Source organism: Triticum urartu, chromosome 5A (assembly GCF_056163025.1).
Source record: "Triticum urartu cultivar PI428250 chromosome 5A, HENAU_Tu73, whole genome shotgun sequence".
Classification (NCBI taxonomy): domain Eukaryota; kingdom Viridiplantae; phylum Streptophyta; class Magnoliopsida; order Poales; family Poaceae; genus Triticum; species Triticum urartu.
The window spans coordinates 371829348-371846575 of NC_141877.1; the positions used below are offsets into that span (position 1 = coordinate 371829348).

The 17228-nt window shown below is 45.3% G+C and overlaps 3 protein-coding genes across 4 annotated transcripts; 1 reads left to right on the plus strand and 2 right to left on the minus strand.

Moving 5' to 3' along the window:
• The first annotated feature begins 441 nt into the window (after window positions 1-441).
• Window positions 442-1232, plus strand: LOC147971427 (uncharacterized). The gene has a single exon (XM_087522776.1). The coding sequence runs from the start codon at window positions 517-519 to the stop codon at window positions 1153-1155; it is 639 nt and encodes a 212-aa protein (XP_087378902.1). The 5' UTR covers window positions 442-516; the 3' UTR covers window positions 1156-1232.
• A 4715-nt stretch (window positions 1233-5947) lies between these two features.
• LOC125527592 (phosphoenolpyruvate/phosphate translocator 1, chloroplastic) lies at window positions 5948-10654 on the minus strand. Its single transcript, XM_048692107.2, has 9 exons — window positions 9995-10654; window positions 8577-8699; window positions 8338-8490; window positions 8145-8230; window positions 7821-7905; window positions 6829-6948; window positions 6676-6744; window positions 6329-6458; window positions 5948-6251 (listed from the first exon to the last, which is right to left on the minus strand). The coding sequence occupies exons 1-9, from the start codon at window positions 10637-10639 to the stop codon at window positions 6175-6177; spliced, it is 1488 nt and encodes a 495-aa protein (XP_048548064.2). The 5' UTR covers window positions 10640-10654; the 3' UTR covers window positions 5948-6174.
• Window positions 10655-11940: 1286 nt separating this feature from the next.
• LOC147971428 (glucose-1-phosphate adenylyltransferase small subunit 1, chloroplastic/amyloplastic) lies at window positions 11941-16461 on the minus strand. 2 transcript variants are annotated; one of them, XM_087526083.1, is made up of 10 exons: window positions 16105-16461; window positions 15332-15628; window positions 14500-14769; window positions 14202-14381; window positions 13829-13932; window positions 13628-13739; window positions 13359-13457; window positions 13161-13280; window positions 12564-12701; window positions 11941-12283 (listed from the first exon to the last, which is right to left on the minus strand). In XM_087526083.1, the coding sequence occupies exons 1-9, from the start codon at window positions 16309-16311 to the stop codon at window positions 12585-12587; spliced, it is 1506 nt and encodes a 501-aa protein (XP_087382209.1). In that variant the 5' UTR covers window positions 16312-16461; the 3' UTR covers window positions 11941-12283; window positions 12564-12584. The 2 variants fall into 2 exon arrangements, with proteins under 2 accessions (XP_087382209.1, XP_087382208.1); XM_087526082.1 differs by having other exon boundaries at window positions 12551-12701.
• Window positions 16462-17228: the final 767 nt, after the last annotated feature.

Genomic DNA, 17228 nt, shown 5'->3' on the forward strand with positions numbered 1-17228 from the left:
GGTTTAACCCAGCCTCTGCATCGAAAAGATGCATACGGCTCATAGTATACGCTCTGTCGTGTGGGTAAGGTCTAGACCTGATGAGATTAACGTCGTGTACCAGAACGACTGTATGCCCAATGGTTAAGAAATGAAAGTTTCTTTCTCGTCAAAAAATAAGGATGCGAACCTGAAACTTTGAGGGTACCCTCCAACCCTATTTAGTTCAAGTAAATGAACTAAATTTTTAGAATTCACATTATTTTTAAAATTTTAATTCATCTGATTGAACTAAGTAGGATCGGAAGGTACCCTAAAGGTTTCAAATTTACATGCCTAAAAAATAAACACCGCACACTAGAACACTTGCAGCTGTGCGGGTCACTGTGCTAGTCGGATAAAAATAGCATTACCGCGGCGCTATATATGGCTTTGTGGGATAACTGTGATTCTAATCCTCCTCGGGTGGCCTTTCCGTCCATGGTTTAGCCATGAAGTGCACGTGCCTGTCCCCAGCCACAGGAAATCGCCCGATACATGCAGCCACGCACGCCGCGCGTCCAGATCGGGAGCCGCCAACGTGCGGCAATGGCAGGCCTCGCCGCGGCTTTCGCCGTGGCGACCCTCGCGGCGATGGCCCACGCCACCACCGCCGGCTCCCCGCCGTTGCCGCCGTCGTCGCAGCCGTGGTCGTCGTCCTACTACGCGGCCGTGGAGAACCGGCTGTCGGCGGGGGCCGGCATGGTGCTCGTCTGCCGCGCGCTGGGCGGCGGCGACATCTTTACCCAGTGGAGCGTCGTGCCGCGTGGCCGCGTGCCCCGCGACGGCCGGCGCGTCTTGGAGCTCCTGGTGGACGCCAAGACGTACGGGTGGGTCACCTGCAGCTGGGCCTACCAGGGCAACTACGTCGGCGCCATGCCGCTCTTCGACTCGCGGTGGCCGGAGGCCAAGCGGTGCCAGGACGTCGCCGGCGGCGGCCTGTGCCGCGTCGTGTTCGAGAGCGACATGGTGCGCCTCGAGACGCCCGGCGGGGGACAGCGGGTTCTCGGCGACCTGCCGGTGAAACGTTGCCGGCGGCACTGGCTCCTGTTCAGCACGGAGTGCACGTACCCGGACCATCCCTACCCCTACGCCGGCCGCCGCCTCAGCAACGCCTTCGAATACTTTGGCGTGTGACCGGTTAGGGAATTCAATTTTTTTTGTTTTGAGAATCCGTTAGGGAATTCATTAGGGCATCTATTCGCCGCCTTCTCTCCCCCCCCCCCCCCCCCCCCCCCCCCGAGCTTACTTTCGTGAATTGTGGTTTAGAATGCGCGGGTTGTTGAAATCATCGGGTTAATTAGCTATGTTGAAAATAAGACTTTCCAAACTTGCAGCTTGCTTTTAACCTGATAAATGGCACACATGTGGCACGAACACATGGCAATTTCGAATGTTTTTTATAACAAATTTAGTGACACGAGTACGCCAAATTTAGTTGTCAAACATGACAACTTTCTTTTCGGATGGCAAGTTTAAGTTGTTTTTTGGGCTTGTTTTTCTTTTCCTACGACAATCTTAGATGTAACTAGTAGAATGCCCGTGCATTGCTACGGGCTACAAGACATATAAGTGAATGAAACAAATAATGGAGAACGTCAGGTCATAGCTCATTCCTCTATCCTATGTCCGAGCGTGTTCAGTGGGTTCCCCAAAATTCAGCCCATATGTGAAGGAGGAATATGGTTGTCTGAACTATCTGCTATGTTATCTCGAACACACGGTCCAACACAAAAACCCCACCCATGATACACCCTTTTATTTTCCAATCGTACCCTACCGTTTAAACAACATTTCTTGCTGGAGCTCCCTCCTTTAAAACCGGATGACACCATCTCTCCTTCACATCGTACTTCCCCACGGACCGGCAAGAATTCCCCAACCAACCGCCCCGCTCCTTGCCCTGAGCCCCCCCCCCCTCCCCCAATGTTTGTGTCGATCCGCCACCGCCATCAAGGAGGTGTGCACCGCTAGTGATGCCCCCGAACCAAGAAGGCTGATCTGATGTCCTAAAACCATCTAAAAGATAATAAACAAAAATCTAGTTGAAATTTGCATGGATACAACAATCAAGAAAATATAATGAACAAAGCGAAAGTTTAAAGCGCACGCCAAATGAACCGTTTGTGTGAGGCTCACATGGCGATTTAAGCTTATTGTTGCAATTCTAATATATGAGAAGTGCAAAATTTAGATGTCAACTGACCAAAAAAGGGACGTTCAAAACCCAATTTATCCTTGTACTTGCATGCCACTTTAAGGATAAATAAACACTGAGATAAATATCAGGCACAATTTACTAAAAGTTTTGATAACTAATCTATATGATACAAAATATCTTCATAAGATCGGAAATAGCCAAACTGGACCCATTTATGAAACAACCACAACCTGCTATCAAGAGCGCGGAGAAAACAAACAAAAATTGTACAAGATAAAGCTCATATGGGATATTTGCCCGATTTCTCCTCCCATAGCATGACCATGACATGCATTTACACTTCCATGTATTCTTAATACATTTCTACCACAGTTAGAGGTATCATTCAAAACACAACATCATCAATTTCTCAAGGGTATTCACTGAAGGCGGGAGTTTTTTTTTAGCATTTTGCTAAACATTCCGCATGGAAACATTAGAGAGGTTGGGAGTTGAAAATCGAAGGGAAACCTTTGCACATGTTGTGTTCTTGCTCACACTCAACTGGGCCTGTGGGTTGAAGAAAAAAATCAAACTTAAACATAAGCAACAAAATGACGACAACTTATAAGAAATGGAAACGTAAGGAAGCACATACCTACATGCCTAAACAGAATGTAAGACGCAATTGCACTATGATTTACTCATGATAGGGACTTAAGAAAGCACAACAATCAGGTGAAAGAGGCAACATCCCCTGTTGAAGTCTTTGATGTAGTTTAGGCCCAACAATAATAATCCAAACATTCACATCAAATTTGAGGTACCACTGACAAAACATTATATACTTAGGGGTAATAATTAGATCCATCTCTCTCTCTCTTTCTCTCTCATCTCTCTGAATTTAAACATATACTGTATAACCATTTAAATAGTCCATCTCTCTCTTTGTGTGTGTGTGTGTGTGTGTGTGTGTGTGTGTGAATAGATGACACTCAAGATTAAAGAGGAAGCCTAAGTCTGATGTAAAGAGTACTGATACAGATGATTCTGCTGAGGTCTCTCAGCATGTCAAAACGTAGGCAATAGCCCGTGCGTTGCAATGGGGGATAGAAATTCTGGCGGTTACCCTTTCCCAGACCCTGCGCAAGAGCTACATGCACTGGGGCTGCCCTTTTTTTTCAACACTAATCATGTTAACATATGTTTTTTCTATTTCTTCTTCCTCTTCCGCACACTATCTTCACCTCCTAGGTCCAAGATTTCGACCACCCTCAATGGAACATCGTGTGCTGAATATAGTTGCAGCGGTTCATAAGACTAACATAATATAGGTACTCAAACCAGCATCAGTTATGATGTGACACATATGATGAGCAATCCAAACTATTCAAAAAAAAACTCACAACCAAAATCGCACGTCCCAAATCGCGTAACTCGGGAAGGCCTGAGCGTGCGGGTCGTTAGCTCTGCACAGGGACACAAAATACTCTAAAACTAAGAGTATAAATTCATAAAATGGATATGTAGAATTTAGTCAATAACTAGAATAATGCCCGTGCATTGCAACGAGATATAAATTTTCTAGTACGTTAGTTTGTGATTTAACTATCAATATTAATGCAACTGTGTAAGTAAATGTTCATCAAATTCTAACCATGAATTGCCTTATATTTTGATTAGAAGTTTGGTGAGTAAATTAAAATGGAATCGGTTCAAAAGGAATATAAATTAAGGTGATTGATTATCATATACTACATGTACATGGAAGGTTGGACGTAGGAATAGTGGGAAAAAAGATGAAATGGGAACCTTACATTCTTTTCAAGTAGTAGAGATATTAATACAAAAGTTCAAAATAAAGCATGTCAGCAAATAGATGCACGTAGGAAAAGGCTTGGTAGTGTTCATTTCATCGAAAAGTCAGCACTGTTTGTTAGAAACAAGGTTACAGCAATGCAAGTTCACAACCATGCACGATGCCCTGACACCAGAAATGGAGGGCACACATGAATGTAGTACTGTCCGGTTAAATACAATGTAAGTTGCAATATCTTGTTCATTAACTTTATGTGGTGTTAGCAAGTAAAAACTTTCTGAATTATCTACGAAAATGGCTAACGCTGTGTTTGGATGTCTGTATTGGAGGCCTCTGTATTGAATTGGTTTCAATTCCAAATCAACAAGGAAACTGTAATGGACATGAATACCAATTCGCTTGTTTGGAACTTTGGATGCTCATTGTATTGGCTCATGGAATCTCAGTGAGGTTTCAATACCAAATCATGTTTGGATGGTATGGAATTGCATAGTACTTTGTTCTATATGCATCAAATCACGATTTCTAAAATGTGTGACTATAAATTAAATGATTATATAGCAATAGTTCAAATATGTAAGTCCGAATTTCTCAACAACAGCACATAGTTTCCTTCAGAAAAAATGCTTCACAGCCATACTTTTAGGCCTCTTTTGGTTCATAGGATAGGATTATCATAGGAATAGGAATTTTGTAGGAAATGAGATGGCATGTATCTCAAATCCTATGAGTAGGAATAGAAAACGAGATGTCATTTGGTTGACACCAAAGGAATTTTTCCATTGAGTCTAGGCTCATTTTTATTTTCCTATGAAATGTGGAGGATAGGAACCAATCCTATGTAGGAATAGGAATCTATTCCTATGAACCAAAGGGCTCTAAAGGAAAAAATCCTATAAAATTCCTATCCTATAAAATTCCTATGAAATTCCTCCAAATCAAAGGAGGCCTTAGGCTCGGGACTTTCAGCAATGGCAGTACCTAGATAACATTTTGTTGTTTGCTGCCTGACGGGATTTCTCAAGAATGGACGCATGCTCAGCTTCAGCCTGATCTGTCATTGCAGCTAGATAGCCTCACTCTCCTTTTTCTTTTGGAATTGTTTGGATTGCTTACCACATGTATCACGTTCTCGTATAGGCTCACGATGCATGCATACTTATTATCTGACGAAACTGAACAAAACCAACACCTAGCTAACTGAAGATGTGCACCAGGATTACATTGGTCAAACATGATCGTTGTATTATGTACACAGATTGCACAAACTGAAGAAAAATGACACGTAGCTAACTGAAGAAGGAGAGGGCAAAAGAGGGGATTTGGCGGCAGAGCACATGTGGAATGAGCAGAAGAGATGGGGGAACCGGCGGCAGAGGAGGAGGGTGTCCGGTGGCATGGAAGGACCGAAGGATGAAGGAGCAGAGGTAGAAGATGAGGAGCGGCGGTGCACAGCTAGGTCCCGGCCGTGGCGGCCATGGGAGGATATGGAGCGGCAGAGGAGACTTGATGGCAGAGGAGATGGGACGCCATGGGAACGAGCTGTGGCAGTGGGGATGCCTGTACCAGCGTAGGAGGAGGAGGAGGGCCAGCGAGAGGAGCTTGCCTCGGCACCGCCGCTGATGTGCTGCCCTGGGTGCGGCTCCTCCAGATCTTGGTCACGCGTGGGGGAGAAGAGGCAGGTCTCCCGCGGGGGAGATCCAATTGTTCTCTTTTGCGGGTGTAGGTCGATTCAACCGAAATCGAAGCGGTGGGGCTCCGTACTGCGGAAGGCCCCCGAGCGTGAGAGCAAATTCGCTTCTGTATTGAGATTCATTTCAGTCTGGCATTTCAATGCGCATCCAAACAGCTGAATTGGCAGCCAGGCAATACGAAATCCAATTCGGATGCCCGATATAGACATCCAAACGTGGCGTAAAAGGGACAGAAATGAACCCTTACGGATGTCAATCATCGGTGACTTCATCACGGCACGATCAAACTGCAGAGGCTTTATTAAGTGGCAACTAGAACGTCCAAGTAGAGAACGGTGAAAAAGATTTCAAAACTTTCCTGGTCAAAATGCTCATTACTGAATTACAAATGATCCTGCACGGTACTAGTTACTCAACAAGGCTTCCCAATATGTCCGGCTAAACTAAAGCACCGATTCCAAGAGTGTGGCAACGCTCTATTGATCCCGACGAACGGAATGCAATCAAGCAGTCTTGGGCTTGGGCTGAAGTCTCTTCAGTTGTGAGTACAGGAAAACTCCCGCAAGAGCGATCGCGGTTCCTACAGACAAGGCATTTCAAATATGTAAAGAGGATGTGATACGATCGATAGAACGCACATGAAAAACAGGTGCTTACCGATAGAGTTGATTGGAGACACAGGAGTCTTGAAGAACAGAACAGATGTAACAATGACCACCACACGCTTGACGCAGTTACCTACCGAATGGGTAACTGGTGACACCCTTGCGAGGATCATGTATGACACCTGCGATGAATCCGAAGACAAGTAAGAATATTTGAGTAAGTACAGAAGTGCCTAGCTTCTGAACACATGTGCTGGGCATGTGCTACACATATGCATATACTGATACATGACCTGGCATAAGTTTCAAACTATTCGAAACCAGAAACAAATTTATTGATCAAAGTAGATTCTAACAAGACGAACCATCACACAACAGAAAACTGAATAGATAGCTGACCTGTTGGTATGCATGGAAACAGAATGCGGCAATCAAAGACCTTGTGTACACTTGTTGTAAGTTCAGACCCTGCACAGGAAAGAACATAGTAAGGATTCAAACAAGACAGTGTGCTTATACAGTTGAGCGGACAAATAAACAGTGGATACTCACAGCAGACTGCAGATAAGTAGGAGTGACCTTGACACCTTCTGTCAACAAGGTTACAGGGGCTAAGAGGAAGAATGACATGACTGTAATAATCGAGAAGAGATTGATGTTGTCCAGAGATGCCTGGTCAGAGTTTGGGGAAATATGAAGGTTAGTAATAGATTTGTATACAGTCATGGGGAAAGACTGAGAGGCATATCTTCAAATATGAGAGTAGCATATCAATTACTAACCCCTCCATTCACAAAAAAGAAAAGAAAAGAATTGCAGACACCCCCAAAACACGACTTTGACAAATTATCTCTACTGTAATACTTCAACAGTACCAACTAAAATAACATTATGATGATACTTTTCGATATTAATATGCACATATAATTTTCATGTGTCCAATGTAAAAGTTCATAAAGATGACCATAGTTGGGCGTACATAATCCAAGAGAACTGTAAATTGATGAAGTGATTCATAATTAGAGAGAACTGAATATTGTTATTCAGTTACAGCTATCCAAGAGAACTGTAAATTGCTAGCTTAGTTAGAGCATTACTAGTAGAGCCCTCAAACCCTCAAACCCCTAAAAATAACTGCTTTTTTACAGTTTTCGTCGAAAAAAAGCCGTAGACTAGAACCCCTTAACCCTCAAACCCTCAATTTTTTTTAAAGGTCCAACCCTCAAACCCTCTCCCAATCCTCAAAAGTAAGGGTTGGGGAGCAAAACCTACCCCAACCCTCATTTGGCGGTTATACTCGCGCGGGAGGGAAAAATCCTCCCAACTCCCGCGCCCACGCCCGCGACCGCCGCTGCTAGTCGCCCCGTCGACCTCCCGCGCGCAACGACAACGTCGTTCATGGGGAATATTCCGTTATAAGGGTTGGGTTTGAGGGTTCTAATCTTTGCCCCTGTTTTTCAACCCGTAAAAGTGCACAAAAAGATCATTTTTGGACCCTTAAAACGCTAGTGAGGGTTTGAGGGTTCTACTAGTAATGCTCTTACCTCTTTCTTCAGCATGAGCTTCTTGCTGAGGACATTCCTTGACTGGAAGGTCACATTTGAAGCCATTGCACTCAGAAATCCAGCCCTGTTGTCATTTAAATTGCAAATTAATCACCAATAATGCACAATAATTTATGAGCAACAAATTATTTGGAGTCTAAGGAGGAAAATTTCAATGCAAAAAGGAATACACACACATGCGCATAAATACACACGTCAGACATTAGGCGACCACATATGAAATTCAATAGACATGCCACAACTGTAATGCGCATCCTAACAATACAGTTCTTTCATTCAAATGAAGATGCTAATATTGCTTACCAGTTAAAAGAAGCTTCAGAAATAGATGCCAATGCCACACCACCAACAATAGGAAGAAGAGACAAAACAACCCATGGAGTAGGCAGCTGCATGGCCATTCATGTGTCAGAACAGGACCAAGAAATTTCTTACATTATGCATATTTGCAATTTTTCATGGAATATTTAACAGAGGAAAGAAAAGCAGACATTACCTCGCCAAGGAACATTGCAGAAAGTAGAACTGAGAAGAAAGGCTCCATGGCCTTGATTGTATGTGTAAATGACACTGCAACCTTCCCAAGGCTCATGTTGGTGAAAAGATTGCCCATGGTATGGACAATAGCCAGAGGGAGGATAGCAAGAAGCTGGGAAATAAGAGCCATTAGAATACATCTTCTAATGGTGCAATATATGTGTACTGAAAGTCTGTCACATGAAACTAGATAATTACCTGTGCACTGGAAATCTTTGGTCTTTTAAGGATACCCGTGGCCCACATAAATAAGGAAATCGTAGTTCCAACAGCAAACTGAACTGTTGTGATGTTTATGGGATAAGGAAAAACCTTGAGGACCTGTCAAAAATATGAACAGCGGAGCAAGTTGCATTATCCACAGGTAAATGATGCAATCGTCTAGAAATTCCTTAGGAAAATAAATCAAAGGGTGACAACATCTGCGCCAACTCTCTCTGTAGCTTAATCATTAACTAAACGTTTGCCGCAGAATTCTCTATTTACACACGCACCAGAAAACAGAAGGGCATGGTACCCATTCAAATCTGTAATAACAGAGGCACGGATATTGGACAAAGAAATGAATACATATGTCCGTAGGATTAAAGCCATAGTGCACATCACATCGGTACAGTGCATTATGAAAGACCCTGAGTGAAGTTGACAGCAAATGCTTGTTCTCACATGCAGCAGACAGGAAGAACCCTTACTTGATTGGAATTATTACTAATAGTAATCCTAGGCTTTGGAATGCGGCGGTACAAATTTTATACACTTAAGCAAATCGCTCAGGAAAGTGCTACAGGTTCAATATCTTCAACTGTCTAAACTAAGTTTTTGGAATAAAAACAAATAGTGTTGACAAAAAAATTATAAAGTAAGAGGCAAAATGGTACGGTATTTCAACAACCCAGCGAAAAATCATGAGCTTAGACATTCATCAAAAAACTCCAGCAAATATCACTTCGACATACAGATGAACCATATAGGTCAGCTTTCTCTTCACACAAGCAGACAGGAAGCACCCTGATTTTGATATGAATTATCTACTTCTACTGATCCTGGGTTATGAACCATAAAGGTCAGCTTTCTCTTCACACAAGCAGACAGGAAGCACCCTGATTTGATAGGAATTATTTGCTTCTACTGATCCTGGGTTTTGGTAATAATGCATTTGTGCCAAAAATTTGATCAGAAAAGGCAGTTCAAGTTCAATATGTTCTTCGTCTGCCGTAGGTTTTATGTAAATCAATGATGTTCACGAAAACAAATCACAAAATATGAGGCAAAATGGAATTCTCGACAAGTTCAGTTCAGTTAGATTTCACTGAATCTAAGGACGATTCACCAAAAGATCACTCCGTCATCCGTACAAGGAACTTCCATGCAATGTCGCTCGGGATGATCCGAGGTGGAGAGATGCGGATTACTTGGAGAGATCTGTCTCTACGAGACTATGAAACGCGCCAAAACAACCGAAACAGCACGTCGATTCGCACCCAGTAACCGATTTCCAGGCCAATTGACCAGATCGAACTAGAAGGCGCGCTCGCTAAACTACGAAGGACTACAAGATACAGTATAACCTTGCACGCAACAGAACGGAAAAGCAAGCAAAGGGCGTGGCAGCTCACCTGCTTGTTGTAGATGTTGAAGTAGATGTTGAAGAGGTACCAGAGCCCGAAGAAGACGCCGAGCTGGAGCGTCTTGGCGAGCGCCGTTCCGCCCTCCTCCCCGGCCTCCTCGCCGGCCGACGCCTTCCCCGCGGCCGCGGCGGCCACGAGGCAGTCGCTCCTCTTCTCCTGCTCAGGCGACGCCGGCACGAGCCCGATGCGGCCGAGCCCGGCCGCAGCCACGAGGCCCGCGCGTGGCGCAGCGGCGGAGAGGCGGAGGGCCGCGCGGGAGGCCGGGAGGCGGGCGGCCGCGGGGCTAGGGCTCTTGAGGATGGGCCGCGCGGCGCATGGCCGGAGGAGCCCGATGGCCGCCGCGCTCTGCATTGCGGCGGGGGCGGAGTGTTCCGGGCAGACGGGGGGCGCCTCTGGAGCCTCGGCCGCGCGGGGGTGGCGGGCGGAGGCCTCGAGGCCGAGGCTGCGGCTGCGGCGGCGGCGGCGGAGGGCACGAGGAGGAAGGCGGGGTGGTGCGGTCTGGTGAGATGAGAGAGAGTGGGTTGGTGGGCGAAGGGTTTTAAGGAGCGGCGGCCCGAGGCCAGGCTGAGCTGGCACCGGCGGGGAGGAGCGTCTGCAAGAGTGACAGGTGGGCCCGAGCAATTGACCTGGCATTGGCCGGCCGCTGGGTGGAGCCGGTGCACGGTGCGCCGGGGCGGACGGCCGTGGGGCGAGGGTGCGCGGGGCCCGGGCGCGGGTGAGCCGCCGCGCGATGCGGTGGAGGGGTTGTTGGGTGGAACCTGCCCAGCGAGGGCGCCGAGGGGCGGGTGGGTCCCGGTCGCGGGAAAAACCTGGGCTGGTGGGCCCACAGTAGGCGGGGCGGGATCTGCGAGAGCGAGACCGCCGCGCCAGCTCACCGCGCGTCTTCTTCTGGGTCCTGGGGCGGACGGACTGCCAGTTGCTCCGGACCTCAGCTTTGGGGAGTACAGGTTTTATTTTTTAACTTCGTGAAAAACAAACACCATTTCGTGGCTCATTCGGTTCACAGAATTTTCAAATCAAAGGAATGGACAATGTAAGGAATTGGGGATGTCTTCTCCGTCCCAATTCCTCGGAATTTTTCATGTGGTCACGCCTAATGCTAGGAATCTTTGGCCAGTATCCGGAGAAAATGCTGAGGAATTTATTAGTACCTCCATTCCTATCAAAAGACAAACATGCGCCTTGAGATTCGCGTTCTGAATCCAGCGGCCAGGAGGGGGCGGGGGGCGAATCCCCCCGGCTGACGGTTGCCAGCTACGTAACATTTTTCGTATTTTTATGTGATAGTACATTTTTCATATCGGGAAGATAAACATGTGTGTGTTTCCCTGGGATGATAAACAAAAGTGGAACCTGATTGTTTCTCACTCCCCAATTTCTGTCAAATGCAATTCGAAGTTAGTGTCTTCAAATGTCAGAGATTGTACAAAAGAATTTTTGAAGCATGACTGTTGGATCAGATTACTGCATAGCAAAGCACACTTTTATTAAAATATACTTCCTCCATCCCTAATGTAGAAAACACTCTTATATTATGGGGCGGAGGGAGTAGATTTTTAGTGTGTGTCATTCATAACAGCAATTGATTGTTGTGTACTCCATAGCAGCAGTTGATTTGTTGTGCCTCATGTGTTTGGATTTTAAATAATTGAATTTGTGAACTTTAAATTTATGATATTCGTGAATTGTGTGAACCTTCATTATCAAGTTTAGATTTAGGGCATGTTTGGTTTGCTCGCGAGAAAGTTGCCGGAGTCAGGCAGTATCGAGTCAGGCTCAGTATGTGTGCAAATATGTAGTTGAAATTTAATACTTAAACTAAAACTTAGAAGAATTGGCAAAGAAAATATTTTAGCGAGTTAAACATTTAGGAGTTCGACTAGGAACCTTTTTTTATTAACTCCTTAAATGTAAGGAGCTTTAAGGAGTCAAGGTTTGAGAAGCCGTTTGAGGGGGCTAAATTTTAGGGGATGGCCAGAGATGCTATAAGCGATGCAAACAAACATCGGATGTCCAGTTCAAGCCTAGAGACTATACAAAAGGACATAATCGTACATGCCAAAACATCCAGATTCCTAATGCAATTCTCAGACTTTAAGTTCAAAACATTTGCTCATATACTAGCTAACAGGAAAAAAAAATGGTGCCTTGAGTGGTGGCCACTGTTTTATTCTTTCCGCCGACGATACTCCCGAGTCGATGCAGAGCTTGGTGAACTTGCTGCATGGGAAACCGGCCATGGTTGCATTGGAGGTCACGGGAAGTCTGCAAGCCAACCTGCAGTGCAGGGGAAGGGTCAGTTTTCAGAGTGAAGTATGATTGCCGTACATGGAAACGGAATGAAAGAATTAGCCACTCAAGTAAAGGCATAGGGATGCAGCTAGCTGTCCCTGGCATTTGCTAGTGCAGTTGATCCACGGTTATGGCAGAGAATTTTTTTGATAAATAACAAAGAAAAGAGCATGTTGGAAATTTTGGTGGAGTGCAGAAGCCATAATAAGAAGCATCAAGACAAGAAATTTATGTTTGCACGAGCGAGGGAACCTGGCTTATATACATGGCGGTGACGATTGCCTCTCTATATGACTGTCCCGCTAGGAATTAAGGCGTCCTTGATCACCGTGACAATGCCGCTTTTGATGAAGTATCCATCACTCTCCCTTGAAGCTTCTTGGATATCATCAACATTGATTATCTGTAAAAGCAGCATACCATTTATGATCAGACATTACTTACCACAACAAACATGGCATAATATTCTTTTCTCAGTACTCCCTCCGATCCGTATTACTTCTCGCTCACTTAGTACAACTTTGTACAAGTTTTACTAAGTGAGCGACAAGTAATATGGATTGGAGGGAGTAGTAAAGTAAAGAGTTTTTTAAGCAAGCATACGGTTTGCCTGAGAAATATTGCCGCAGAATAATGCATTAGTATTTGGTAACATAAAGAGGATTGAAATCAGTGCTTCAGGGTACATTCTTGCAAACATCCTATCATTAACAAGAAGATGATAATGACCAAGAAAAATCTATGAGTCTATTTATGTTCAGATAGAGCCTCCTCTTGTTTTCACCCCAGAGTAACGAGTAGTTGAACAGAGCGTACATGAATACGGGTTGACTGGCAGGAGGTAGAGATGTATATGAAGTACCTTCACATTTTCTCCGATTCGAGCATTTTTGTCGATTATTGCTTTTCTGATGTGTGCATTTTTTCCAATACCGATGGGAATGCCGCCACTTTCAGAAAGGACTTTCTTGTCATTTTCCGTCTGCTCAAAAAAAATTCACTAAGTTCTCACAACGCTTTCATGGCGCTATTAGCACAGTTCTGTTTGATTATATTTCACCTCATAATAGTCTGCACCCATTAGCAGGGAATCCTCTATTACTGCGCCTTCCGATATGCACGAGCGTAGTCCAACAACAGAATGGTTGATTGTACAATGCTAGCCAAAAGGAGGAAAATAAATACAAGATAGTGAATTTTAGAAAGCCCATGTACCGAAGCATGAGAAACTAGACTTGAGGGAGGACAAGATATCCGATGGATAACATATCAGGTATTAAGGTCCTAAACATGTCGTGACCTAGAGTCTCAAGGGAAAAAGCAGCTTACATTAATGACGCAACCTTCACCGATAACACTGTCTGTCACATCAGCGTTAAGAACCTTCGAAGGAGGCAAGTATCGAGATTGTGTATAAATTGGGGCAGAACGGTCATAGAAACTGCAAACAAGTTTTTACCAGAAGTGAGTAATAGGTAGTGAATCGAGCAAAATGCCCCTCCTAACTTTTTTCAACTGTAGAATATCTACCTAAAATCTGGTACTGGCTTCTTGGTTATTCCCAAGTTTGCATTGTAAAATGCCTCAATAGTCCCAATATCTTCCCAGTAACCATCATATAGGTAAGCTTGCACCTGTCACAGAAATAGCAGCCTAAGCAAACAAAATATACGGAATATGAACACTGGAAACAAATTGAAGTAACTACAAAGTCGATAAGTAAGTTCTCTAAAAAGATCATGAAATCTAAATTCTTGATGGACAAATATTTAAGTTCATAAACCAATGCTTTCACTTTTACTACAAAATATGAAGGAGTTTCACCTTGTTTCAGAAGATAAAAGTTACAGCAGTGAAAATAATAAGAATAACATGCACTACAAGCTTCAAGAGCATAGCGTACCCTCATTCCAATTTCTGTTGCACCAGGAATAACCTCACTTCCAAAGTCATTTGCTGAAGGAAAATTGTCACGAAGAAGCTGAAGCATCGCATCTTTGCTAAAAACATAGATTCCCATGCTAGCAATATAAGGTAATTCCTTGGCCCTCTCAGAATCAAGGCCCAGTATGGTGGTGTCAACCTGCAAGATTACGGCATGTCAACTGAAAAAACTAACTGCACAAGCATATATACTTTCGGCTCCTTAAGGCGTATCTATGTTTTAAATTAGATACAGAATATGCTACTTAGCTGCATACCATCATTGCCTTCAACTTCTCTCCTTTTGGTTTTTCTGAAAACTCAACAATTCTCCCTTCATCGTCAATTTTCATCAGGCCAAATGCAGTTGCGCGCTCCTCATCCATTGGCAGGGCAGCCACAGTAATATCAGCATCTGTTTCTCTGTGTGCTTGAATGAATTTTTGGTAGTCCATACGGTACAGGTGATCTCCAGCCAGAATAAGGAACTCCATAACATTATGTTCCTCAAACAGCCATAAGTACTGCCGCACGGCATCTGCGGTTCCCTGATTTGGGAAAAGGCAAGAGAATAAAAACTCGATGGTTCAAGACTATATTAATATAAAAAGAACATAACATGTCAGGCCTCAGGGGATAACATAAGGGTGTTTGCAGCATCTATTGTTATGCATCATTGTGAACTTGATTTTTTTTATTCCAAGGAAACTGCAGGACCCTCCAAGTTCATGAACGCTCCTAAACGATTTGTCTGAATGTTTCTAAAAGATAAATTCAACTTATTAAATGTTAACTGTCCCCTGGGACAGAAGTACAACAGGGTGTAAACTGTGAATAATGCATGGATTTCTTTTCATTAACTGATATGTTTTTTTGCGGGGTCATTAACTGATATGTTGATATAAAAAAAATCTCCCCTGCTCTTCTTCTACTCTATGCAATTTAACAACATACCACAATTTATTCTTATGCATTTTTGCAACTAAATTTACTTCTTATTTGAAGTTTAAAATTCTTGACCTGCTTGGTAGAAAATTTGAGCCCTTACATGAACACATAGTAATAGTTCGAGATTGATACTCTAGATGGAAGATGAATCAACCAAGGTACCTGAAACCAGTTAGGATTCTCCGGGCTCTGCTGCGCAGCGAGAACTTCGACAAAGCCATCATTCTTGTATCCACCAATGTTGTTCCCGTAGGCCCTCGAGAGGTGGCGGTTGAGCGACGCAGAGTTGAACTGCGTCAGCACATAGATCTTGGACACATTGCTGTTGAGGCAGTTGCTGACCGGGATATCAATGAGCCTGTAGTTAGCACCCAGCGGCACCGCAGGCTTGGCCCTCTTCTTGGTCAGTGGGTACAGCCTTGTCCCGGCGCCACCACCGAGGATAATCCCAAGAACACTCTGCGGCGATGGATGGATCACATCAGTTGAATGTGATGCGAAAAAATTATGTCAAAACATTCCAAATATTAACCGGATGAACTGCTGCCTCAGGTTTATGTACTTCTATCACATACTTTGCAAATGGTTAGCAGTACAGTCTTCAGGACTTGAGCCAATTGATATAAACGTTTTTAATTGAAGGCATGGAGTAAATTATTCTACGCCTTCCCCCATTTCATGGATCATCGTGAAATCAACAGAAAGGCGCGAGAAAACGAACCCCATCTGCTCATCCAAACGCGCCAAGTATGGAGTAGTAGATAAAATAAGGGAGCCGCATCGAAACCCCAACTCTGAGTCTGCGCGCACACGAACCTTTTCCCGCGTAATAATCACGAAAGGGACGGCTAAAAGTCGCATAATAAAGTGCGGAGGAAGGTAAATGTCAAAAAAGAAAAATTGTGGAGGAAGGTGATCGGCGGGATGCGCATTACCGTGCTGGCGTCCGGATCGAGGCACGTCTGGGAGTTGCGCGAGTCCGAGACGGCCCGGGGCGAGAACAGGGGCCGCGGCCTCGCCGTCACCGCCCGCACACGCCGCCCGCCGGCCGCGCGGCGAGGAGAGAATGCGGCGGGTGCCGGCGCCGTGATCGGTGGCCCGTACGTGGCGGCCGTCGCGCCCATCGCCGTCGCCATCGCCATCGGGGGCAGAGTGTGACGGGTCGAGGCGGTGGCAGCGACGGCCGAGAGAGGGCGAGGGAGTGAGGTGGGGCTGGCGGCAGGACAGGTACTCCCTTTCAGCGGCTGCGAGAGTTTTCAGCTTCGTTTTTCCGCTTTGTTCCCGTGTCTGTGTGTGCAGCTCAGGGCATGGCTTGTTCTGCATTTATGGTTGTGTTGTCCATGTGCCGTGATGGCGTGTGCGGGCGAGATGAAGCTCGGACCAACGGCTCTGCTTGCGCACGCGTGTCCATATTTCACGTTTTCTTTTTGACAGGAATATTCTGCAGTGAGCATCTCTCTCAGGGCAACTCTGTTTTTTTTTTTTGAGGTTCAGGCCAACTCTGATGTTCACAGGGTATGTGCTTACAACCCCTAGAATCGAAATTAGCATTGGGAAACAAAAAATCGTTATTTTTTTTCTCAATGTGCAAAAGGTATGCGGTGGCCGGTGGCGAGGGCGGCACTGGACCGCGTTGAAGAGTGATCGCTCGAGTTGTTAGGCGTACTCCTCTGTCCGCGCGGCCGCTGCTGCTCCTCATTGTCGTCAGAGATGACCACCTCCTTGACCGTGGGCCCGGGCGAAGTGGAGGACGTCGACGCCCCGGAGAGCATGGGCAACGGCGCCACGATCCGGACGACCCCGGGGATCCACCTGCCGACGCTGAGAACCAGTTGAATCTGTTGTCGGTCTTGCCCATCTTTTCGGTGTGTGGACAAGAGGAGAGGAGGGGCAAGAAGAGAAGAGACTGTGGTGCGTGTAGCGAAGATGGGGTTTGTTGGCGAGGCCATCCTGCTTAAATAGCCGGGCCAGGTGCACCAGCGCTGCTTCAATGTGGGCGCAGTGGGCAGAGTAGGCTTCTCAGTCACCACATTTGCATTGAAAAAGCGTTAATCAGTCG